Raw genomic sequence first — 24,076 nt, forward strand, 5'->3', positions numbered from 1 at the left:
CTATGTTGCCCAGGCTGGAGTGCAGTGCCTCCTCATAGTGTGATCATAGCACACTAGAGCTTTGAACTCCTGGGCTCAAGTGATCCTCCTGCTCAGCTTTCTGAATAGCTGGGACTACAGCTGCACCACCATTCCTGGCCCTGGTAACTTTTGATTAAACACATTCTGAATTTTACATTATTAAATAGTTTACTCCTATAAATATTCTTGAGCTTTTGTTCTTGGACATGATTATTTGAAAAGTTTTATCCTTTCAGATTTTGCTTTAAATGACTCTTAACTAGTACCCAAGAGGCATTTAGACTAGGCTTTATTTCCCCATTATTGAGGCAACATTCTTGAGAATTCTACCTGATGCCCTGAAAATGATGAGATTTTTCTCACTCCTAGTCATGGAAACAAAAACTGTTGTCAGAGCTTTCTGAGCTCTGAGGATTGTTCCAATTATTCAAGTGGTTCTTTCCCTTGTCTTGTGTAGTTTCCTCACATATAGTCACTGATGATTTCTCATCTGAAAATTTTGAGGGAGATCCTTTCATTTCCAGAGTTCTCTGTATAGCTCTCTCCTCTCTAATACTGTGCCCTGTGAATTCTAGCCTTCTTAGCCTCCCCAGATTCCTATCTCTGCCTCTTCAACCCAAGGTCACAGCCTAGAAACTTACTCCAGGTAATAAGCTGGGAGAAATAAAGGGCTCACCCCTCTCTCAGAAACCACTGTCTTTTGTTGCTTCATGTCCAGTATTTTAAAACTGTTGATTTGTAGCTTTTGTCAGGCCTTTTAATTTAGGCAGTCTGTATGCACTGATGACCCTCATATTTAATAGCAATCTGCTTTTTGTTGTTGTTGTTGAGATGGGGTCTTGTTCTGTTGCCCAGCTTGAAGTGCAGTAGCGTGATCACGGTTCACTGCAACCTTGAACTCTCAGGCTCAAGAGATTCTCCTACCTCAGCCTCCTGAGTAGCTTGGACCACAGGCACACATCACCATGTGCAGTTAATTTCTTAATTTTTTGTAGAGATGGGGTCTCGCTATGTTGTTCTTGCCTGTCTTGAACTGCTGGGCTCAAGCATTCCTCCTGCCTTAGCCTCCCAAAGTGTTGGGATTACAGGTGTGAGCCATCATTCCTGGCCTACAATATGTATTATATATATATGGTCTCGCTCTGTTGCCCAGGCTGGAGTGCAGTGGTGTGATCTCTGCTCACTGCAACCTCTGCCTCCTGGGCTCAAGCATCAAGCAATCCTCCCACCTCAGCCTCCTGAATAGCTAGGACTATAGGCACACACCACCATGCCTGGTTGATTTTTTTGTTTGTTTTGGTAGAGACAGGGTTTCACCATGTTGCCCAGGTTGGTCTCAAACTTCTGGGCTCAAGCAGTCCTCCCACCTTGGCTTCCCAAATTGCTGGAATTACAGGCATGAGCCACCATGCCTGGCTCTATAGTATTCTTTAAATGTCAGTTAAGTCAAATCAGTTTGATATTATTCATAACTTCTCTATCCCTGCTGATTTTTTTGGTCTCTTATTCTTTTAATTACTGAAAACTGGAGGTTAAACTATCCCACTATGTGGATCTATTTGTCCCTTTAGTTCGGTTAGATTTCACTTCATGTGTCTAAAGTCTGTTATTTGGTGTATACACATTTAGGAGTATGTCTTCCTATTAAATGGATCCTTTTACCATTACAAAACATCCTTTTTTAATCTCTGGCAAAACTCATTTTTTGACATCTACTTTGTCAGATATTAATATAGCCCTGAAGTGTTTTTTATGCTTGTTTCCCTGGTACCTTTGTCCATACTTTAAACTTTCATTCTATTGTTGATATGGTTTGCTTTGTGTCCCACCCAAATCTCATATTGAATTGTGATCCCAAGTGTTGGAGGTGGAGCCTGGTGGAAGGTGATTGGATCATGGGGCTTGTAGCCCCTTTGTTTTGGGCCAATTTTTCCCTTTTGGAATGGGAGCATTTACCCAATGTCTGTACCCCCATTGTATCTTTGAAGTAACTAACTTGTTTTTTATTTTATAGGATCATAGGTGGAAGGAACTTGCCTTGTCTCAGATGAGACTTTGGACTATGGATTTTTGAGTTAATGCTGAAATGAGTTAAGACTTAGGGGACTGTTGAGAATGGATGATTGAAATTTTGTGTGAGAAGGACATGAGATGTTGGAGGGGACATGGTTGGAATGATATGATTTGGCTTTGTGTCCCCACCCAAATCTCATGTTGAATTTTGAACCTGAGTATTGGAGGTGGGGCTTTGTGGGAGGTAATTGGATCATGGAAGTGGTTTTTAATGGTTTAGTACCATCCCCCTAGTGCTGCCTCATGATAGAGTTCTCACAAGATCTGTTTAAGAGTGTGTAGCGCTTCCCCCTTTGCTCTCTCTTCCTTCTGCTCCTGCCATGTAAGACATGCTGACTTCCCATTCACCTTCCACCATGATTTTAAGTTTCCCAAGGCTTCCTGAGCCATGCCTCCTGTCTAGCCCGTGGAACTGTGAGTCAATTAAACCTCTTTTCTTTATAAATTACCCAGTCTCACGTAGTTCTTTATAGAAGTGTGAGAACAGTCTAATACAGTTGTCCTTTTAAAAGTGTGTCTCAGCCTTTCTCATGGCAAATCTGCCTTCTTTTGGATCACTGTTCCCCTACATAAGGATTTTTTTCTCTCTCTATTTTTAAGATATTTCTGTGTTTGGTTTACAGAATTTTCACTATTATATGACTAAGCAGGATTTTTTTTTTTTTTTTTTGAATCCTGCTTAGGGCTTGTTGAGCTTAGAAAATCTACAGGTTGTCATCTTTTCACCACATTTGTGATATTCTCAGCCATAACTATAAGAACCTTTTTTCCTGCCTCATTTTCCCTTTCTTTTCCTCTTAATATTGTCATACAGGTCTTAGATGCTCTTTTTATATTTATTCAATCATATTCTCTTTGTTCTTCAGAGTGGAAATTTACTATTTATCTGCTTTCAAGTCAACTGACTTTTCTGTCATCACCAATCTGCTGTTAAGCCAATATTGGGAGTTTTAAATGTTCAGATAATATTATTTTTGGTTCTAGAGGTCCCATTTGGTTATTTTACCTCTAAACATCCATTCTCAGTTTTCTTTTCTGCCTGCCTCTAACATATTGGGACTCCCTGGTTTCTACCTTGTCCCATTCATTGATTTCTATTTGTCTAAGATTCCTCCCCATCTATTCACTCATTATGGCCATCTCTTCCTTTAAATCTTCAAAAATATGAATAATAAGGGTGGGTCTTTCCCATGCTGTTCTTGTGATCGTGAATAAGTCTCATGAGATCTGAGGTTTTATAAAGAGGCGTTCCCCCACATATGCTCTCTCTTACCTGCTGCCATGCAAAACTTGACTTTGCTCCTCCTTTGCCTTCTGCTATGATTGATTGTGAGGCCTCCCCAGCCATGTGGAACTGTGAGTCTATTAAACTTCTTTTCTGGCCAGGTGCAGTGGCTCAAGCCTATAATCCTGACACTTTTGGGAGGCCGAGGTGGGTGATCACCTGAGGTCTCAGGAGTTCAAGACCAGCCAGGCCAACATAGTGAAACTCTGTCCCTACTAAAAAATACAAACTACTAGCCAGGCATGGTGGTGGGCACTTGTAATCCCAGCTAGTCAGGAGGCTGAGGCAGGAGAATCGCTTGAACCCGGGAGGCGGAGGTTGCAGTGAGCCAAGATGACACCACTGTACTCCAGCCTAGGTGACAAAAGCAAAACTCCAACTCAAAACAAAAACAAAAGCAAAACCTCTTTTCCTTTATAAATTACCCAGTTCTGGGGTAGGTTTTTTTTGTTTTTTTTGAGACGGAGTCTCGCTCTGTCACCCAGGCTGGAGTGCAGTGGCATGATCTTGGCTCACTGCAAGCTCCGACTCCCAGGTTCATGCCATTCTCCTGCCTCAGCCTCCCAAGTAGCTGGGACTACAGGCGCCCGCCACCATGCCCAGCTAATATTTTTTTTTTTTTGTATTTTTAGTAGAGAGGGGGTTTCACTGTGTTAGCCAGGATGTTCTTGATCTCCTGACCTTGTGATCTGCCCACCTTGGCCTCACAAAGTGCAGGGATTACAGGCGTGAGCCACTGCACTTGGCCAGTCTGGGGTATGTCTTTATTGGCAGCATGAGAACAGACTAATACAAGTGCCTAGAATAGTCACTGATAAACAGTAAACTGACTCATGAAAATCAGCCATTATTAGTATAATTATAAACCTCTGGCAGAATGAGTTACAAATTTATGCTAATTTTAAAAATTAAGTATTACCAAAAAAATTTGCAAATAATAGTCTGATTAAGAACTGATATTCCTCGCCTCTCTTCCTTTCTCCGCCATCATGGTGTGTGCTTGACTCTGCTTCTCGCCATGTCTTCTCACAAGACTTTTGGGATTAAGCAATTGCTGGCCAAGAAACAAAAGCAAAATTGTGCTGTTCCCCAGTGGATTCGGATGAAAACTGGTAATAAAATCAGGATTTTATTAATAAAATAAAACCAAAAGGAGACAATGGAGAAGAACCAAGCTGGGTCTATAAGGAACTGCACATGAGATGGCAAACATATTTATGCTGTCTGAAAGTCACAATCATGTTACCATATCAAGGTGAAAATGTCACCACTATCTGGAGAGTTTGACATGTTTTGTTGGGAATATATTTTTTCTCTCTGCATCTGTTATGAACGCATTGGTTGGCTAGGTTCAGTAGTAAATATGTGAGGCCTTTCATTTCAAAAACAAAAAAAATTTACATTCCTCAATGTACTTATGCATTTTAACAATGATTTTTATATAAAAAGCAAAGGAAAGCAGCAAGTTTAAGCCAAAAAACAATAAATAAAATAATAAATTTTCTTTAAAAATATAATTAAGTTTTAGTGGGGCTTTCTTTTAAAATATTGAAATATAAAATTTATTCAAAAGCAAAATAACAGCTTCTATGAAGTATGAGCTACATATAATAAGTAAACACAGCACAGTACCAAAAATTCCATTTTTTTCAACATATCGGTATCTTCTTTTAATTACACATTTTCTCCCTGGAATAATGCAAAATAATAGATTAATATTTGAAGTATTCCTAAGCTGATTGAGCATTAAAAGTTTACTATAATAACAGGAGTATAATTTAAAGCAAGAGAAATATTTAGTCTAGTGAAAAATATGAATCATAAAAAGTCAATAATGAACCACATGAATATAGAATGCAGGCCAGGCGTAGTGGCTCATGCCTGTAATCCCAGCACTTTGGAAGGCCGAGGCGAGTGGATCACCTGAGGTCAGGAGCGAGACCAGCCTGGCCAACATTGTGAAACCCTATCTCTACCAAAAAAATACAAAAATTAGCTGGGTGTGGTGGCGAGTGTCTCTAATCCCAGCTAGTCAGAAGGCTGAGGCAGGAGAATCACTTGAACCTTGAAGTGGGAGGTTGCAGTGAGCCGAGATGCACCACTGCACTCCAGCCTGGGAGACAAGAGTGTAACTCCATCTCAAAAAATAAATAAATAAATAAAATAAAAAATAAAAGCAAACAATTCTGGCTGAATGAGGTGGGTGTGAATATGAGGTTAAACTAATTTTAAAACTCAAAAAAAGGAATGTAAAAATAACATATTTAGGCATCACTGTCACATTATCGTTTGAGAGCACAATAAACAAGGATGAATAGCTACATGAAAAAAGTCAATTAAAAAGGAAGACTAAAAGAAGAAAAAAGAGCAGAAAAAGAAAAAGACAAAAGAGAATTGGTTGCATATAAAAGCAGTTGAACATAAAGTAGAAAAATAGAGGAAAAAGGCCCAGGGGATTTTAAAAAATATGAGCCAAATTTTCTTGTCATACCTTCATCTTTACTGAGGGTGTGAATTTGAAAATATTATCATGTCTCTAGGTATTACCTGTACTCCTGGTTTAATATTTTTTATCTTTGTTTTCCCTATAGCTAATTTCCTAATTTCTTATTTTTCATCTTACTGCACGATATATGTACCATATCTTGAGAACTACAAATAAGCAAAATAGAAGTAATAACTTCTTATAAATTCCTAATAAATGGTGAATTAGCTAATTAATCAGTATTCACAACACTTCCACTGCTCTAATCCAAAACAGGATTAGAATAAGAGTTAATGTGAAGTCTCTGAACTTGCTGATATTGTGTTCTAAATTGTGTACAGGTATAATTTTTTGAGTTCTGAAGCTTTTGTTAGTCTGAAAGCAGAACACTGCTGTGTTAAGAGGCTTTACTCTCAATGGAAGTGCCAACGTACTTAACCATTAGGAAAATAGTATTTGGGCTGCAACACAAGAAAGGGAGCTAACACTTATTAAACACTTCTCATGTATTGATTTCCGCATTCTTTCCATTGTACCAGTGGACTTTAAGACTGCACTTTCTCAAGCATAGCTGGATTTAGGCCAGCTGATACCCTCTGCACAGCCCAACAATGGTGCCTCCTGGCCCTACCACTGCTTTAAAAAAATGCTTAAGAGTCCTTTAGACAAATCAGTTGATGAGTCAAATGCTATCCAGACCAAGCTAGCTGGTTTTGAAACTCACACCATGTGTAAAGAAACAAATGTAATACCTGATGACACTTTCAAATGAAACTTTTAAACTTTTGTCACTCACCATACCACAGAAAATGATTTTTCAACAGTGCAGATTAAATTTGAACATGGCAGATAAAGACCATTACTAAAAATTCTACTAAAGTCAAGTGTGGCAGTGAACGAATTAAGAAGATTATAGCTAGGACAAATAACTCTGTGGCATTTCCCTTAGTCCCCTATGCTCCTGCTTATTTTCCTTAATGATTAATCCAGGGCTGCTCCGGAGCTTTTGCATGAGCAGCCATGAGTAGATTTAAGTAACTGGGTAAAGGTCAGACATATCCTACCCCCAATCAGATAAACTACCTTTGTTATCTATTTGACATACTGGATTTCTTTATAACACTTTATTTAAATAATAATTTCTTTGGTTTAAGAGTTTTAAAATTCTGCTTTTAAATAGGAGACCAATGCAATGTCATACTTAAGTGGTGGGTGAAATAAGCTGAGGACCTGAACTAGGCTACAGATCATGGCTCTACATCCCAATTTAAAAGATCTCTTTCAGGCCAGGCACGGTGGCTCATGCTTGTCATCTCAGCACTTTGGGAGGCCAAGGTGGGTAGATCACTTGGGGCCAGGAGTTTGGGACCAGCCTGGCCAACATGGTGAAACCCCGTCTCTACTAAAAAATACAAAAATTATCTGGGCATGGTGACACAGGCCTGTAATCCCAGCTACTTAGGTGGCTGAGGTATGAGAATTGCTTGAACCCGGGAAGCGGAGGTTGCAGTGAGCTGAGATCGTGCCACTACACTCCAGCCTAGGTGACAGCGCAAGATTCTGTCTCAAAAAAATAAAAATGCATCTCTTTCATTAAATTTTACAGAGTAGTATATATTTATTAATGCAACATACATGTAAATGACTATGAGGTGGTCACTGAGGCTCATGCGCTGTAAGAGTTCCATGTGAGCTTAAACTTATGAGTATTGACTGTGGTTAATGCATTTAAAACTTTACGTAGAGTATCATTGACAATCAAGAAAACTATGTTTGTACAGAATATAACTTTGATAGGATTGTAAGAATCCAATCTTTTAAGTTTAACAATAGGCTACGTTTGTTTTGTTTAGAGATGGGTTCTTGCTCCATTGCCTAGGCTACAGTGCATGATAGTAGCTCACTGCAGCCTTGAACCAGGCTCAAGTGATCCTCCCACCTCAGCTTCCAAGTAGCTAGGACTACAGATGTGCGCCACCATGCCCAGCTAATTGTTCATTTTATTTTTCTGTAGAAATAGGGTTTGCTATGCTGCCCAGGCTGGCCTTGAAATCCTAGTCTCAAGTAATCCCCGTTTGGCCTCCAAAAGTGTTGAGATTAAAGGTGTGAGGCACCTTACCCAGCTAGTATTTTGAAAATTTAATTTTAATTTGATCTTCAATGATAAATGACTAGGTGAAACGACTTGAAAAATTCAAATATATATTGCAAAAACCTACAGAGTAAGAAATCATTCTATCAGTTATGTAGTAACTTTTAACTCCTACTGTTTATTTTTTTATTTAGAGATAGAGTCTTGCTCTGGTGCCCAGGCTGGAGTGCAGTGGTGCAATCTCGGCTCACTGCAACCTCTGCCTCCTGGGTTTAAGCAATTATCTGCCTCAGCCTCCTGAGCAGCTGGGATTACAGGTGCGCACCACCACGCCCAGCCAATTTTTGTGTTTTCAGTAGAGATGGGGTTTCGCCCTCTTAGCCAGGCTGGTCTTGAACTCCTGACCTCATGATCTACCTGCCTCAGCCTCCCAAAGTGCTGGGATTACAGGTGTAAGCCACCATGCCCAGCTAACTCCTACTCTTAATCCTTAACTGGCTAAGCAACTGCAAGACCAAACTATGTAATTAGACAGTACTGAAGAAAATGCCAACACAATTATGTAAATATTATATATAGTGGTTAAGAGCAGGGACTCAAGTTTCCTCATATAATAAGGGTAATAACAGTACCTGCTACAGTAGAACTATTAGGTACTATCATTTGGTACTATTCAGATAATAGTACCTATCAGGGGGTTGTTACAAGGATTAAATGAGTTAACTTATGTAAAGGATTTGCTTGACATACAGTAAAGGCTATGTATTGTTATGATCACAATCTGTCACTGTACTTATAAAATTTATCCTGCATAAATTAGGTGCTATTTTTACCAAAAAGAGAGTCTTGCATATCTATGACTGCAAGGGTCACTGGAGTAGAGCAGAGGTTCTTAAAGGGTGCAGTACCATCCTCTACAGAACATTCTAGAAATCTGTGATGGTAGTTTTTGGTTGTCACTATGATAGGCGAGAAAGGAACATGCTGCTGCAGATATACAATGGGCAGGGACAAATGATGCCAGATGTCCTGTATCTTGCACGGTTGTTCCACATGACAGAACTATCTGGCTAGCAATTCTACTAGACTTTGCTAGTCTGTTTATGCTTTCCTACTCTCCAAAGTAAGTAATCATTTCATATACCTTCCCTGTTCTTAAATTTCCAATATCTTACTATGCCTTAGCTAAAAACACTGCTTCTTATTTCACTAAGAAAATAAAAGCAATCAATAAAGAAATTTCTCTCCGACTACCAAACCTTCCATTCCATGTGTTTCTGTGCTCCCATATTCTGCCTTCCTTCCCACTACAGTGGATGAACTGCCCCTTCGTTTATCTAAGACCAACTCCTCTACTGCTCTCCTGTATCCCATTTCTTAAGCCTACCTTAAGGATTTTACTCCTTCTACTCTGTCTTGAATTGCTGTTTCCCTGTCTACTGGATCATTCCTATCACTATCCAACAGCTGTTTTCTCTCTTATGTTGAAAAGCAAAACAAAAACTCTCCCTTGACATCACATCTCCCTCATTTCTCTGCTTTACTCTTTATCCAAAGAGTTGTCTATTCTTGGTGTTTCTATTTCCTCTTTCCATTCTATGCTAAACCCACTCTACATCAGGCTTTCATTCCCATTGTTACTCTAAAGCCAGTCTTATGAAGGTCATAGAAGCCTCAACATTACCAAATATGATAGTCAATTATCAATCTTCACTTTACTTAGCAACACTGGACACAATTGATCTCACCCTCCTTGAAATACATTGTGAAACATTATACTCTCCTAATTTCTCTTCTATTTCACTGATTATTTCTCAGTTACCTTTTCTGAATCTTTAACTTCTTGCATGCTAAAAGTAATATGCTAAAAGTGAAATTTTGGCCAGCACAACCTGATGAAATCTAGCATTTAAAACTACAGTTATGTTTACTGTATATAATTTATTTAGCCATTTGATTCATTCATAAATATTTATTCAGCATCTACTATATACCAGGCACTGGAAATATAGAAATAAGCGAAATGACCATACCCTGTCCACACAGAGCTTACATTTTCAGTGGGGGAGACAATCAATAAACAAGTAGATAGACATATACTTAAATGCCAGGCAAAAATAAGTATTATGAAGAAAACCTCATTCAACAATTTTTCTTTGTCTTGGATCTATTACAAAAAGAATTTTTTTTAACTGTTCAGGCCACCAAAGCTATCTTGATGTGTTTGAAAATGATGTTAGGCATTTTTAAAAAAGCTAACATTATCTAAAGGAGATTCTTTATTTCCATATGCAAACTACAGATTAAATCCTATATTGTGGAACATAAGGAATACGAGGAGCAGAAAAGTGAGAAAGTAGTTAGTTCAGAATAAGAAGAGGACCAGAAAAATATTAAATCATAAAAGTCAAGAGAAGAGAAAATATCAAAACGGGGAATGGACAGTTAAATCTACAAAAGCTGAAAAGAGGATACTAAATTTGTGTATTATACAATGAGGTTTTTTTGTGACTTTCAAGAAAACAGTAAATTTAATATTCAAGAGACAAATACAGTAAGTTACACAGTGGGAAGGGTAGTAAGGAGGTAACAACAATGGAGAAATAGAATGAATAAATTTTTTTTTTTTTTTGAGATGGGGTCTCGCCATGTTGCCCATACTGGTCTCAAACTCCTGCCCTCACATAATCCTCCTCCCTCAGCCTCCGAGGTAGCTGGGATTGCAGGCATGTGCCACTGCACCCAGCTTAGAGTGGGTATGACTTTAAGATGTCTGGAAATGAAAGGAAGAGGTAAATAAAGAAGCTTGAAGATACATATTAAATCAGGAAGCAGAGAAGCAAAACAGGCAAGCATATTAAAGGCTTGAAAGTACATGTTCAAGAGGTTCTCTCTAAAAAAGAAGAGGGATGTATCTTTTAAAGAGAAAAGGGATAAAAGAAGGAAAGATGAACATAAATACTTTAGGGTGAAAAATTATAAGGAACACTGGACTTATTCATACTTTTAAATAATGGCTAATCAGTAAATCAACTTTCCAAAGACAGTGATAGCCAGCAATAACTTATTCTGACATACTGAGCCCAAGTGAACAGTAAATTATGACGAAGTTATGAGAACATTCACCTCAGAACCTACTTTCTCTGGATTCCTCTCACTGCAAGTTTCTTCTTCCCATTTTTCTTTTTTTCAGTTTTTTTTTAAATTTTTAAGCACTTCCATGTCTATCTACCTATTTTTCATTCTACTTCCTGTTCTGTCTCCCTTTGCCTCTCTCTTTCCCCCTATTATCTCCCCCTATTATCTCACACCATGACCTAGAGAAAATGTCTTTTGGTATTAATTTTACTTAATGTTTAAAATGTAAAATCTTCCTTTTTCAAATATTAGTAGTTTTTCATTTAAATACATGAATTTTCTTCCAAGTAACAAAATGATATGTTTTGGAAACAAATATTACAACTTACAGTATATAAAATACATACCTGAGTTAAACCAGCACCTGTCTGCATAGAAGACTTTTTTAATAGTCTTACTTCTTTGTTTATGTACCTTAGCATCCCACTAAGCGTGCTAAAGTCATTACTCTCAGAACTATCATCTTCTAGGTTATACGTGAGAGGTTTAAATGAGTCTGGCTGGGTGTAAGTCAGATTCTTACGGCTTTCTTCTGATGTTGAAGGCTGTTCTAATTGCATTTTCTTCAAGTCCTGTAGTAATTCTTCAGAAAGATCTTCATCACCATGAGTTTTGAAAGTAAGATCACTGGCACTAATAGAGCGACGTAATTTTGTACACTTGGAAAAAGATGTGTGAAAATGTTTAGCAAATTTTGGATCTTGAACATCAGGCATAATTTCTGTTGGAGATGTAAATGGGCCTGGTAGAAACTTGGTGTCTTCTGCCTTTTCATGTCCAGAAATTTTGGCTTGTAATCTGGTTAATTCTGATTCCTGCAGAAAAATTGGTACATAGTAGGTGTTCAAAACATTTTTGTTAAATGAATGAACTCCTTAGAAAATCATAGACTTTTAGAAAGTCAACCTTTGTCCCAGTATAGGAATTCTGTTGATAGTTCTCGAGAATTTTCCAAGCTCTGTTTAAAACCTTTACTTATTTAAGATAGGTTCACTTTGGGAAAATTACACGTGTTCATTTGAAATATGCTTATTCTAAGAAATTCCATTAAAACTAATTTTCCTTATATATATATATTTTTTGGTGTTAATGACAATATGAATTTCTATTCAAGATTGAAATCTTACACCTAAAAATTTCTCTGCAAAAGTGTAGAGGTATGCTAGCTTTTGTTAATCTAACACATGTAGACATAAAAAGACCCCTTTCAGAATTTCCAACAGGGAATAAACAGATATAAGCTATTCTGCTTTTTGTGTTCTCATTACAAGAAAGCTTTATTATATTAGACATTTTTCAAAAACTTAAAAAAGTGATTAATTTTTAATAAATCAATCCTTGTTAAATAAACTTTGCATTTCTATTTTTTTCATGTCTTTTATTTGGGTCCTCTAACTGAACTTTGGGATCCTAGGAGACTACATAAAGTAAAAAACCAAAAAGCCTAAAAAAAGAGATGATATATAAATTTCAAAAGCTTAATAATGTAAGTATAATAGTCTTCTTTTCAAATACATTTGCCTTTTCTTAAAGGTATCCATAAGATACATATTTCTAAATCCTATCCATTTTAATCTGATAGTTTCTGTTCTTAAAGTAGCTTTCAAAAATACTGTGTTCATAACTAAAACTGTCATAACCACAGAATGCATTACAAAATAAAAGTTTAACATGCATATTTCAGTTCTTTCCTGTTTTTATACTACTTCATCTAAAATTGATTTATATGATTTTTTTAAAATACTTTAAGTTCTAGGGTACACATGCACGACGTGCAGGTTTCTTACATATGTATACATGTGCCATGTTGGTGTGCTGCACCCATTAACTTGTCATTTACATTAGGGATTTCTCTTAATGCTATCCCTCTCCCCTCCCCCATCCCATGACAGGCCCTGGTGTGTGATGTTCCCCACCCTGTGTCCAAGTGTTCTTATTGTTCAATCCCCACCTATGAGTGAGAATATCTGGTGTTTGGTTTTCTGTCCTTGCAATAGTTTGCTCAGAATGATGGTTTCCAGCTACATCCATGTCCCTACAAAGGACATGAACTCATCCTTTTTTATGGCTGCATAGTATTCCATGGTGTATATGTGCCACATTTTCTTTATCCAATCTATCATTGATGGACATTTGGGTTGGTTCCAAGTGTTTGTTATTGTGAATAGTGCCACAATAAACATACGTGTGCATGTCTTTATAGCAGCGTGATTTATAATCCTTTGGGTATATACCCAGTAATGGGATTGCTGGGTCAAATGGTATTTCTAGTTCTAGATCTTTGAGGAATTGCCACACTGTCTTCCACAATGGTCAAACTAGTTTACACTCCCACCAACAGGGTAAAAGTGTTCCTATTTCTCCACATCCTCTCCAGCACCTGTTGTTTCCTGACTTTTTAATGATCACCATTCTAACTGGTGTGAGATGGTATTTCACTGTGGTTTTGATTTGCATTTCTCTGATGGCCAGTGATGATGAACATTTTTTCAGGTGTCTGTTGGCTGCATAATGTTTTCTTTTAAGAAGTGTCTGTTCATACCCTTCACCCACTTTTTGATGGGGTTGATTTTTTCTTGTAAATTTAAGTTCTTTGTAGATTCTGGATATTAGCCCTTTGTCAGATGGGTAGATTGCAAACATTTTCTCCCATTCTGTAGGTTGCCTGTTCACTCTGATGGTAGTTTCTTTTGCTGTGCAGAAGCTCTTCAGTTTAATTAGATCCGAGTTGTCTATTTTGGCTTTTGTTGCCATTGCTTTTGGTGTTTCAGTCATGAAGTCCTTGCCTGTGCCTATGTCCTGAATGGTATTGCCTAGGTTTTCTTCTAGGGATTTTATGGTTTTGGGTCTAACATTTAAGTCTTTAATCCATCTTGAATTAATTTTTGTATAAGGTGTAAGGAAGGGATGCAGTTTCAGCTTTCTACATATAGCTAGCCAGTTTTCCCAGCACCATTTATTAAATAGGAAATCCTTTTCCCATTTCTTGTTTTTGTCAGGTTTGTCAAAGATCAGATGGTTGTAGATGTGTGGCGTTATTTCTGAGGCCTCTGTTCTGTTCCATTGGTCTGTATCTCTGTTTTGGTACCAGTATCATACTGTTTTGGTTACTGTAGTCTTGTAGCATAGTTTTAAGTCAGGTAGCATGATGCCTCCAGCTTTGTTCTTTTGGCTTAGGATTGTCTTGGCTATGTGGGCTCTTTTTTGGTTCTATATGAACTTTAAAGTAGTGTTTTCCAATTCTGTGAAGAATGCCATTGGTAGCTTGATGGGGATGGCATTGAATCGTTAAATTACCTTGGGCAGTATGGCCATTTTCATGATATTGATTCTTCCTATCCATGAGCATGGAATGTCCTTACGTTTGTTTGTGTCCTCTTCTATTTCATTGAGCAGTGGTTTGTAGTTCTCCTTGGATATCCTTCACATCCCTTTTAAGTTGGATTCCTAGGTATTTCATTCTCTTTGAAGCAATTGTGAATGGGAGTTCACTCATGATTTGGCTCTCTGTTGGTCTGTTATTGGTGAATAGGAATGCTTGTGATTTTTGTACATTGGTTTTGTATCCTGAGCCTTTGCTGAAGTTACCAGTTTAAGGAGATTTGGGACTGAGATGATGGGGTTTTCTAAATATACAATCATGTCATCTGCAAACAGGGACAATTTGACTTCCTCTTTTCCTAATGGAATACTCTTTATTTCTTTCTCCTGCCTGATTCCCCTGGCCAGAACTTCCAACACTATGTTGAATAGGAGTGGTGAGAGAGGACTTCCCTGTCTTGTGCCAGTTTTCAAAAGGAATGCTTCCAGTTTTTGCCCATTTAGTATGATATTGGCTGTAGGCTTGTCATAAATAGCTTTTATTATTTTGAGATACATTTCATCGGTACCTAGTTTGACAGTTTTTAGCATGAAGGGCTGTTGAATTTTGTTGAAGGCCTTTTCTGCATCTATTGAGATAATCATGTGGTTTTTGTCTTTGGTTCCGTTTGTGTGATGGATTACGTTTATCGATTTGTGTATGTTGAACCAGCCATGCATCCCAGGGATAAAGCCATATTGATTGTGGTGGATAAGCTTTTTGATGTGCTGCTGGACTCAGTTTGCCAGTATTTTATTGAGGATTTTTGCATCGATGTTCATCAGGGATATTGGTCTAAAATTCTCTTTTTTTGTTGTGTCTCTGCCAGGCTTTGGTATCAGGATGATGCTGGCCTCATAAAATGAGTTAGAGAGGATTCCCTCTTTTTCTATTGATTGGAATAGTTTCAGAAGGAATGGTACCAACTCTTCTTTGTACCTCTGGTAGAATTCAACTGTGAATCCGTCTGGTCCTGGACTTTTTTTGGTTGGTAGGCTAATAATTATTTCCTCAATTTCAGAGCCTGTTGTTGGTCTATTCAGGGATTCAACTTCTTCCTGGTTTAGTCTTGGGAGGGTGTATGTGTCCAGGAATTTATCCATTTCTTCTAGGTTTTCTAGTTTATTTGTGCAGAGGTGTTTATAGTATTCTCTGATGGTGGTTTGTATTTCTGTGGGGTCAGTGGTGATATCCCCTTTATCATTTTTTATTGTATCTATTTGATTCTTCTCTCTTTTCTTCTTTATTAGTCTTGCTAGCAGTCTATCAATTTTGTTGATCTTTTCAAAAAGCAGCTCCTGGATTCATTGAATTTTTTTTGAAGGTTTTTTTGTGTCTCTTTCTCCTTTAGTTCTGCTCTGATCTTACTTATTTCTTACCTCCTGCTAGCTTTTGAATTTGTTTGCTCTTGCTTCTCTATTTCTTTTAATTGTGATGTTACGGTGTCGATTTTAGATCTTTCCTGTTTTCTCTTGTGGGCATTTAGTGCTATAAATTTCCCTCTACACACTGCTTTAAATGTGTCCCAGAGATTCTCATATGTTGTGTCTTTGTTCTGACTGGTTTCAAAGAACATCTTTATTTCTGCCTTCATTTCATTATGTACCCAGTAGTCATTCAGGAGCAGGTCGTGCAGTTGCCATGTAGTTGTGTGGTTTTGAGTGAGTTTCTTAATCCTGAGTTCTAATTTGATTGCACTGTGGTCTGAGGGACAGTTTGTTGTGATTTCTGTTCTTTTACATTTGCTGAGGAGTGCTTTATTTCCAACTATGTGGTCAATTTTGGAATAAGTGCAATGTGGTGCTGAGAAGAATGTATATTCTGTTGACTTGGGGTAGAGAGTTCTGTAGATGTCTATTAGGTCCACTTGGTGCAGAGCTGAGTTCAAGTCTTGGATATCCTTTTTAACCTTCTGTCTCATTGATCTCATATTGACAGTGGGGTGTTAAAGTCTCCCGTTATTATTGTGTGGGAGTCTAAGTCTCTCTGTAAGTCTCTAAGGACTTGCCTTATGAATCTGGGTGGTCCTGTATTGGATGCATATATATTTAGGATAGTTAGCTCTTCTTGTTGAATTGATCCCTTCACCATTATGTAATGGCCTTGTCTCTTTTGATCTTTGTTGGTTTAAAGTCTGTTTTATGAGACTAGGATTGCAACCCCTGCTGTTTTTGTTTGTTTGTTTTGTTTTCCATTTGCTTGGTAGATCTTCCTCCATCCCTTTATTTTGAGCCTGTGTGTGTCTCTGCACATGAGACAGGTCTCCTGAATACAGCACAATGATGGGTCTGGTCTTTATCTAATTTGCCACTCTGTGTCTTTTAATTGGGGCATTTAGCCCATTTCCATTTAAGGTTAATATTGTTATGTGTGAATTTGATCCTGTCTTTATGATGTTAGCTGGTTATTCTGCCCATTAGTTGATGCAGTTTCTTCCTAGCATCGACGTTCTTTACAATTTGGCATGTGTTTGCAGTGGCTGGTACCAGTTGTTCCTTTCCATGTTTAGTGCTTCCTTCAGGAGCTCTTGTAAGGCAGGCCTGGTGGTGACAAAATCTCTCAGCAGTTGCTTGTCTGTAAAGGATTTTATTTCTCCTTCACTTATGAAGCTTAGTTTGGCTGGATATGAAATTCTGGGTTGAAAATTCTTTTATTTAAGAATGTTGAATATTGGCCCCCACTCTCTTCTGGCTTGTAGAGTTTCTGCTGAGAGATCCACTGTTAGTCTGATGGGTTTCCCTTTATGGGTAACCGGACCTTTGTCTCTGGCGGCCCTTAACATTTTTTTCTTCATTTCAACTTTGGTGACTCTGACAATTATGTGTCTTGGGGTTGCTCTTTTCGAGGAGTATCTTTGTGGTGGTCTCTGTATTTCCTGAATTTGAATGTTGGCCTGCCTTGCTACCTTGGGGAAGTTCTCCTGGATAATATCCTGAAGAGTGTTTTCCAACTTGGTTCCATTCTCTCCATCACTTTCAGGTACACCAATCAAAAGTAGATTTGGTCTTTTCACATAGTCACATATTTCTTGGAGGCTTTGTTCATTTCTTTTTACTCTTTTTTCTCTAAACTTCTCTTCTCACCTTATTTCATTCATTTGATCTTCAATCGCTGATACTCTTTCTTCCACTTGATCAAATTGGCTACTGAAGCTTATGCATGTGTCACGTTCTTGTGACATGCCATCATATCATTTAAGGTCTTCTCTACACTGTTTATTCTAGTTAGCCATTGGTCTAATCTTTTTTCAAGGTTTTTAGCTTCCTTGAGATGGATTCAAATATCCTCCTTTAGCTTGGAGAAGTTTGTTATTACCAACCTTCTGAAGCCTGCTTCTGTCAACTCATCAAAGTTATTCTCCGTCCAGCTTTATTCCATTGCTGGCAATGAGCTGCGATCCTTTAGAGAAGAAGAGGCACTCTGGTTTTTAGAATTTTCAGCTTTTTCTGCTCTGGTTTCTCCCCATCTTTGTGGTTTTATCTAACTTTGGTCTTTGATGATGGTGACCTACAGATGGGGTTTCGGTGTGGATGTCCTTTTTGTTGATGTTGATGCTATTCCTGTTTGTTAGTTTTCCTTCTAACAGTCAGACCCCTCAGCTGCAGGTCTGTTGGAGTTTGCTGGAGGTCCACTCTAGACTCTGTTTGCCTGGGTATCACCAGCGGAGGTTGCAGAACAGCAAATATTGCCGCCTGATCCTTCCTCTGGAAGCTTCATCTCAGAGGAGCACCCGGCTGTATGAGGTGTCAGTCAGCCCCTACTGGCAGGTGTTTCCCAGTTAGGCTACACGGGGATCAGGGACCCACTTGAGGAGGCAGTCTGTCCTTTCCCAGAGCTCAAACTCCATGCTGGGAGAACCACGGCTCTCTTCAGAGTTGTCAGACAGGAACGTTTAAGTCTGCAGAAGTTTCTGCTGCCTTTTGCTCAGCTATGCCCTGCCCCCAGAAGTGGAGTCTAGATAGGCAGGCAGGCCTCATTGAGCTGCGGTGGGCTTCACCCAGTTCCAGGTTCCCAGTCACTTTGTTTACCTACTCAAGCCTCAGCAATGGCGGATGCCCCTTTCCCAGCCCAGGCTGCCACTTTGCAGTTCAATCTCAGACTGATGTGCTAGCAGTGAGAAAGGCTCTGTGGGTGTGGGACCCACTGAGCCAGGCGTGGAATATAATCTCCTGATGTGCCATTTGCTAAGACCACTGGAAAAGTGCAGTATTAGGACAAGAGTGTCCCAATTTCTCAGGTACCGTCTGTCATGGCTTCACTTGGCTAGGAAAGGGAAATCCTCCAACCCTTTGTGCTTTCTGGGTGAGGCGATGTCCCGCCCTGCTTCGGCTCACCCACCGTGGGCTGCACCCACTGTCCAACCAGTCCCAGTAAGACGAACCAGGTACCTCAGTTGGAAATGCAGAAATCACCCGTCTTCAGCGTCAGTCACACTGGGAGCTGCAGACTGGAGCTGTTCCTATTTGGCCATCTTGGAACCCATCCCCAATTTATATGATTTTTAAGTGGCTAGAGTGCCAATTTTTTGTTGTAAATCTTACATTCACATTGTTAAAATCACAATTAACAAAACAGTTGTAGAGTTGGCACAGAATAGGACTGTACACAGCTGCAGTCTTTTTTCTTTTTCCTCCTCTGCATTATCTAGCCATAATTAAGATATGTGGTATCTCATATAAGTAGGATTTTATTTAACCTACAGTTTTAACACGTAACTTTTACAATTAAATATAGTACACTGAATACATTAAATTAATTCAACTTTTTCTTAAGATTCAAAGAAGGTCACTGTTGTGAATGTAATTGTAGTGAACCATAATATAATGATGCCTTCATGGCTCTCAAAAAATGGTTTTTGCCCTTGTTCTAATTACCCTCAAATATAAGGTTGCTAGTTAAGGTACCAGAGAAAGTGAACTAGAAAGACTAGTTGCCTTAAACACTGATCTTTCTTTTCTTCTCCCTCACTTCTGATTTTGTTCCCTGTCATTTACTGATGTTGTCAATGGAATTGCTTTCTATTATTTTTAGTTACAGTTATGCCTGCTTCTCCCCTTCTATTAGACTGTCTTCTTTATTTCTTAGTTTTATCCTCAATTTCTCTTCAGTTTAGACTTTACAGTAGGCTGAGGTTGACTTTGAGAGCTACTGTAAGCCAACATAGGAATTCTATTTTCTGACTGGTATACTGACTAATCACAGTACATATTCTAAGATCTCTATATCTATGATTCATTTAAGAATTGTCAGTCAGTTGTGGTAGCTCATGCCTGCAATGCCAGCACTTTGGGAGGCCAATTTGGGATGATTGCTTGAGCCCAGAAGTTTGAGAAAAGCCTGGGCAACATAAGGAGTCTCTGTCTCTACAAAAAAAAGTTAAACATTAGCTGGGCATGGTGGCATATTCCTGTCGTCTAAGCTACTCGGGAGCTGAGGTGGGAAAATTGCTTTGAGGCCAGTAGGTCAAGGCTGCAGTAAGCTGTGATTGTGCCACTGCACTCCAGCCTGGGCAATGGAGCAAGACTCTGCCTGAAAAAAAAAAGAAATGTTGCTACATAGCCACTATTTTGGTAACTGCCTAAACAGTTAAACTTAAAATCATCTGAATTACTAACACATGCAATCTAATTGTATTTATCTCATCAGTAATATTTAGTAATGAGCAGCAGGGATAATACTGTGACAAGCAATACAGCACAGAATCTAATTTTTAGGGTCAATTTTCTATAATGAAGCTCATAATTCTGTATAAATGTACATTACAGAACATGAAATATTAATAAAATCATTCATAGAGTGTTCAACCTCAATATATTTTTATGTATTAGATTATGTCTATTCAGCTTTCCTCTAGTACTGTTAATATCAACTCTGTTATAAATGGAATTTAAGTATTCAGCTTAGTAACTAGAAATATTTCTAAGGTATTATTTGGCTGAGGTTTTTTCCTTTTCAATAACTTTCATTTTGCTATAAAATCATTTATTGCTTCATAATTATCAGTATATTCTTTTTTAAGGCCTTCACTAAGAACTTTACCCTACATATTGGCAAGTTTGAACCAATGTTTTAATCTCTATGCATCAATACTGATATTAATTTCAAATTCTGGGAGAAACTGCCATGATTAATGAAGAAGAATACAAAGCAAAAGCTATGTAAAAAAATTTTTTTTTTTTGCAGAGACAGGGTCTTGCTATGTTATCCAGGCTGGACTTGAACTCCTGTACTCAAGTCATCCTCCTGCCTTGACTAAAGAACTGGGATTCCTTTTTAAATTATGTCTATATTCAAATCTAGATAAAAACCTCTGAATATAATCTTGGATTGTCTACTTTATTTTTTTCTTTTTTTGAGAAGGAGTCTCACTCTGTCACCCAGGCTGGAGGGCAGTTGTGTGATCTCGGCTTACTGCAACCTCTGCCTCCCGGGCTCAAGCGATTCTTCTGCCTCAGTTTCCCATGTAGCTGTGATTACAGGTGCCGGCCACCACGTCCTGCTAATTTTTGTATTTTTTAGTAGAGACAGGGTGGTTTCACCATGTTGGCCAGGCTGGTCTTGAACTGCTGACCTCAAGTGATCTGCCCACCTTGGCCTCCTGAAGTACTGGGAATATAAGAGTAGGCCACCACGCCTGGCCTACTTTATGATTTTTAAAGATCTTTGCTGATTTTGAAAAGTGCTTCTGCTTTTTTGTTTTAGGTACATCAAGTATAAAACCCTCTAAACATTATGATTAGATGAATTTATATTTGAACATTTATAAATTATATCTTCTATGGTAATAAAATGTACATCTTAATAATTTCCTAAATTCACAATCTTCTAAATAAAATGCTTTTTATTCAAACAGGCCAATATTTGGTCATATAGTCCTCTATAAACTACAAGGACAGGTAAATAAGTCAAGACATTTACGTTTTCATAGATATGCTTTATTACTGTTATATGTTTACTTACTTTAGTAAGTAATGCTTCATTTGCAGCTTCAATTACTTCATTCCTATCTTGGACTTGTTGATGCAAATTGCTTACAGTATCCTGAGCTTCTTCTAATTCCAGTTTTGCCTTCTCTAATTGTTCATTTAGTTGCTGAACAGAAGTCTTTTGAGAGTCAGCAGAAATCTTCCACTTTGCATGGTTCTCTTGATGTGAAATCATCTATATAGCCCCAGAATGGAAAAGAAAAAAAATTAACAAAAAAATAGAATGAAACTGGATTCAACAACAGTCTAATACTTTCTACTTTTATTTACTTTTTCTTTAAAAATAGCAAATTGTTTATAGTTACAAATATCTGATTTCTCAACAGATACTAGAGGAAAAAGGGAGAAAAGGAATCTATAATCTTCAATTTACTCAAGAACTTAATTAACCAAATGCAATGGACTCTATTTGGGTACTGATTTGAACAAATAAATTATAAAGACATTTTTGAGACAACTGGGGAAATCTGAACAATGATTGGATACTTGATGATATTAAGGAGTCACTGTCAATTTTTAGATGTGATAATGGTATTGTGGTTCTGTTCCAAAAAATAGCCCTTATCTTTTAGAGCTATGTTTTGGTTTGGCTCCGTATCCCCACCCAGGCTTCATCTTGAATTGTAAGTCTCGTATGTCGAAGGAGCAACCTGGTGGGAGGTAATTGGGTCATGGGGATGGTTTCACCCATGCTGTTCTCATGATACTGAGTTCTCATGAGATCTGATCGTTTAAAAGTGTGACACGTCCCCTCTTGCTCTCTCTCTACCATCACCATGTAAGACATGACTTGCTTCCCCTTCTGCCATAATTGTAAAAACTAAGTTTCCTGAGGCCTCCCCAGCCATGTGGAACTGTGAGTCAATTAAACCTCTTTTCTTTATAAATTACCCTGAAACTGTCAGCATTCTCCAAACTCCAGAATGGTAGATCCAGTGATAGCCCTTGCACCTGCACCTGGAAAAGCCTCAGGCACTCATGCCAGGCCTGAGACTGTGTAATTTATAAGGAAAAGAGGTTTAATTGATTCAGTTTTTATAGCAGGGTGAAAATGGACTAATAACAGAAAACTGGTATCAGAATAGTGGGGTACTACTATAAAGATAACCTGAAAATGTGGAAGTCACTTTGGAACTGGGTAATGGGCAGAGGTTAGAACAGTTTGGAGGAATCAGAAGACAGGGAGATGTGAGAACGTGTGGAACTTCCCAGAGACTTGTCGAATGGTTTTGACCAAAATGCTGATAGTGATATGGACAATGAAATGTAAGCTAAAGTGGTGTCACATGGAGATGAGAAACTTACTGGAAACTAGAGTATCTTGCTATGTTTTAGCAAAGAGACCAGTGGCATTTTGCCCCCACCCTAGAGATCTGTGGAACTTTGAAGTTGAGAGAGATGATTTAGGGTCTCTGAGAGAAGAAATTTTTAAGGATTCAAGAGGTGATCTGGCTTTTGTGAAAGTGTACAGTCATATGCATTCACAAAGAGATGATCTGAAATCAGAACTTATGTTTAAAAGGGAAGCAGAGCATAAAAGTTTAAAAAAATTTGCAGCTTGGCCATGTGGTAGAAAAGAAAAACCCATTCTATGGGGAGAAATTCAAGCTGGCTATAGAAATTTTCTTAAGTAATGAGGAGCTAAATATTAATTGCCAAGACAATGGGGAAAATGTCTCCAGGCCATTTCAGAGATCTTCAAGGAAGCCCCTCCCATCACAGGCCTGGATATTTAGGAGGAAAAAATGGTTTTGTGGGCCAGGCCCAGAGCCCCATTGCTCTGTGCAGCCTCAAGATGGGGTGACCTGCATCACAGTTGATTCAGCTCCACCCATGGCTAAAAGGGGTCAAGGTACAGCTCAGACCGTTGCTTCAGAGGGTGCAAGCCCCACACCTTGGCAGCTTCCATGTGGTGTTAAGCCTGCAGGTGCACAGAAGACAAGAATTGAGCTTTGGGAGCCTCTGCTTAGATTTCAGAGGATGTGTGGAAATGCCTGGAAGTCCAAGCAGAAGTCTGCTGCAGAGGTGAAGCCCTCATGGAGAACCTCTACTAAGGCAGTCCAGAGAAGAAATGTGGGGTTGGAGCCCCCATACAGGTCCCCACTGGGGCACTGGGTAGTGGAGTTGTAAGAAGACAGCCACCATTCTCCAGACCCCAGAATGGTAGATTCACCAACAGCTTGCATCGTGCACCTGGAAAAGCCCCAGGCACTCAACGCCAGCCCGTGAAAACAGCCACAGGGACTGTACCCTGCAGAGCCACAGGGGTGGAGCTGCCCAAAACTTTGGGAGTCCACCCCTTGCATCAGCATACCTTGGATGTGAAGAATGGAGTCAAAGGAGATTATTTTGGAGCTTTAACATTTAATGACTGCCCCACTGGGTTTCAGATTTGCATGGGCCCTGCAGCCTCTTTGTTTTGGCCAATTTTTCCCATTTGGAAGGGGAACATTTACCCAATGCCTGTATCCCCATTGTATCTTGGAAGTAACTAACTTGTTTTTTATTTTATAAGCTCACAGACAGAAGCAACTTGGCTTGTCTCAGATGAGACTTTGGACTTGGACTTTTGGGTTAATGCTGGAATGAGTTAAGACTTTGGGGTTCTGTTGGGAAGGTATGATTGTGTTTTGAA

The 24,076-nt window shown here is 38.7% G+C and overlaps 1 protein-coding gene across 3 annotated transcripts in view; it reads right to left on the bottom strand.

The window, feature by feature from the left end:
* Nucleotides 1-4,490: 4,490 nt before the first annotated feature.
* CCDC18 (coiled-coil domain containing 18) overlaps nucleotides 4,491-24,076 on the bottom strand; it is a 114,523-nt gene continuing 94,937 nt past the window's right edge. For 2 of the 3 annotated variants that reach the window (XM_077952940.1, XM_077952936.1), the window contains 3 exons: nucleotides 21,416-21,616; nucleotides 11,442-11,909; nucleotides 4,491-5,068 (listed from right to left, as the gene is read on the bottom strand). In XM_077952940.1, coding sequence (XP_077809066.1) covers nucleotides 5,054-5,068; nucleotides 11,442-11,909; nucleotides 21,416-21,616 — 684 coding nt within the window. In that variant the 3' untranslated portion in view covers nucleotides 4,491-5,053. The remainder of the gene's footprint in view (nucleotides 5,069-11,441; nucleotides 11,910-21,415; nucleotides 21,617-24,076) is intronic. The other variant, XM_028847494.2, reaches the window with a different exon arrangement.

The sequence above is a fragment of the Macaca mulatta genome, chromosome 1 (assembly GCF_049350105.2).
Source record: "Macaca mulatta isolate MMU2019108-1 chromosome 1, T2T-MMU8v2.0, whole genome shotgun sequence".
In the NCBI taxonomy this organism is placed as follows: Eukaryota; Metazoa; Chordata; class Mammalia; order Primates; family Cercopithecidae; genus Macaca; species Macaca mulatta.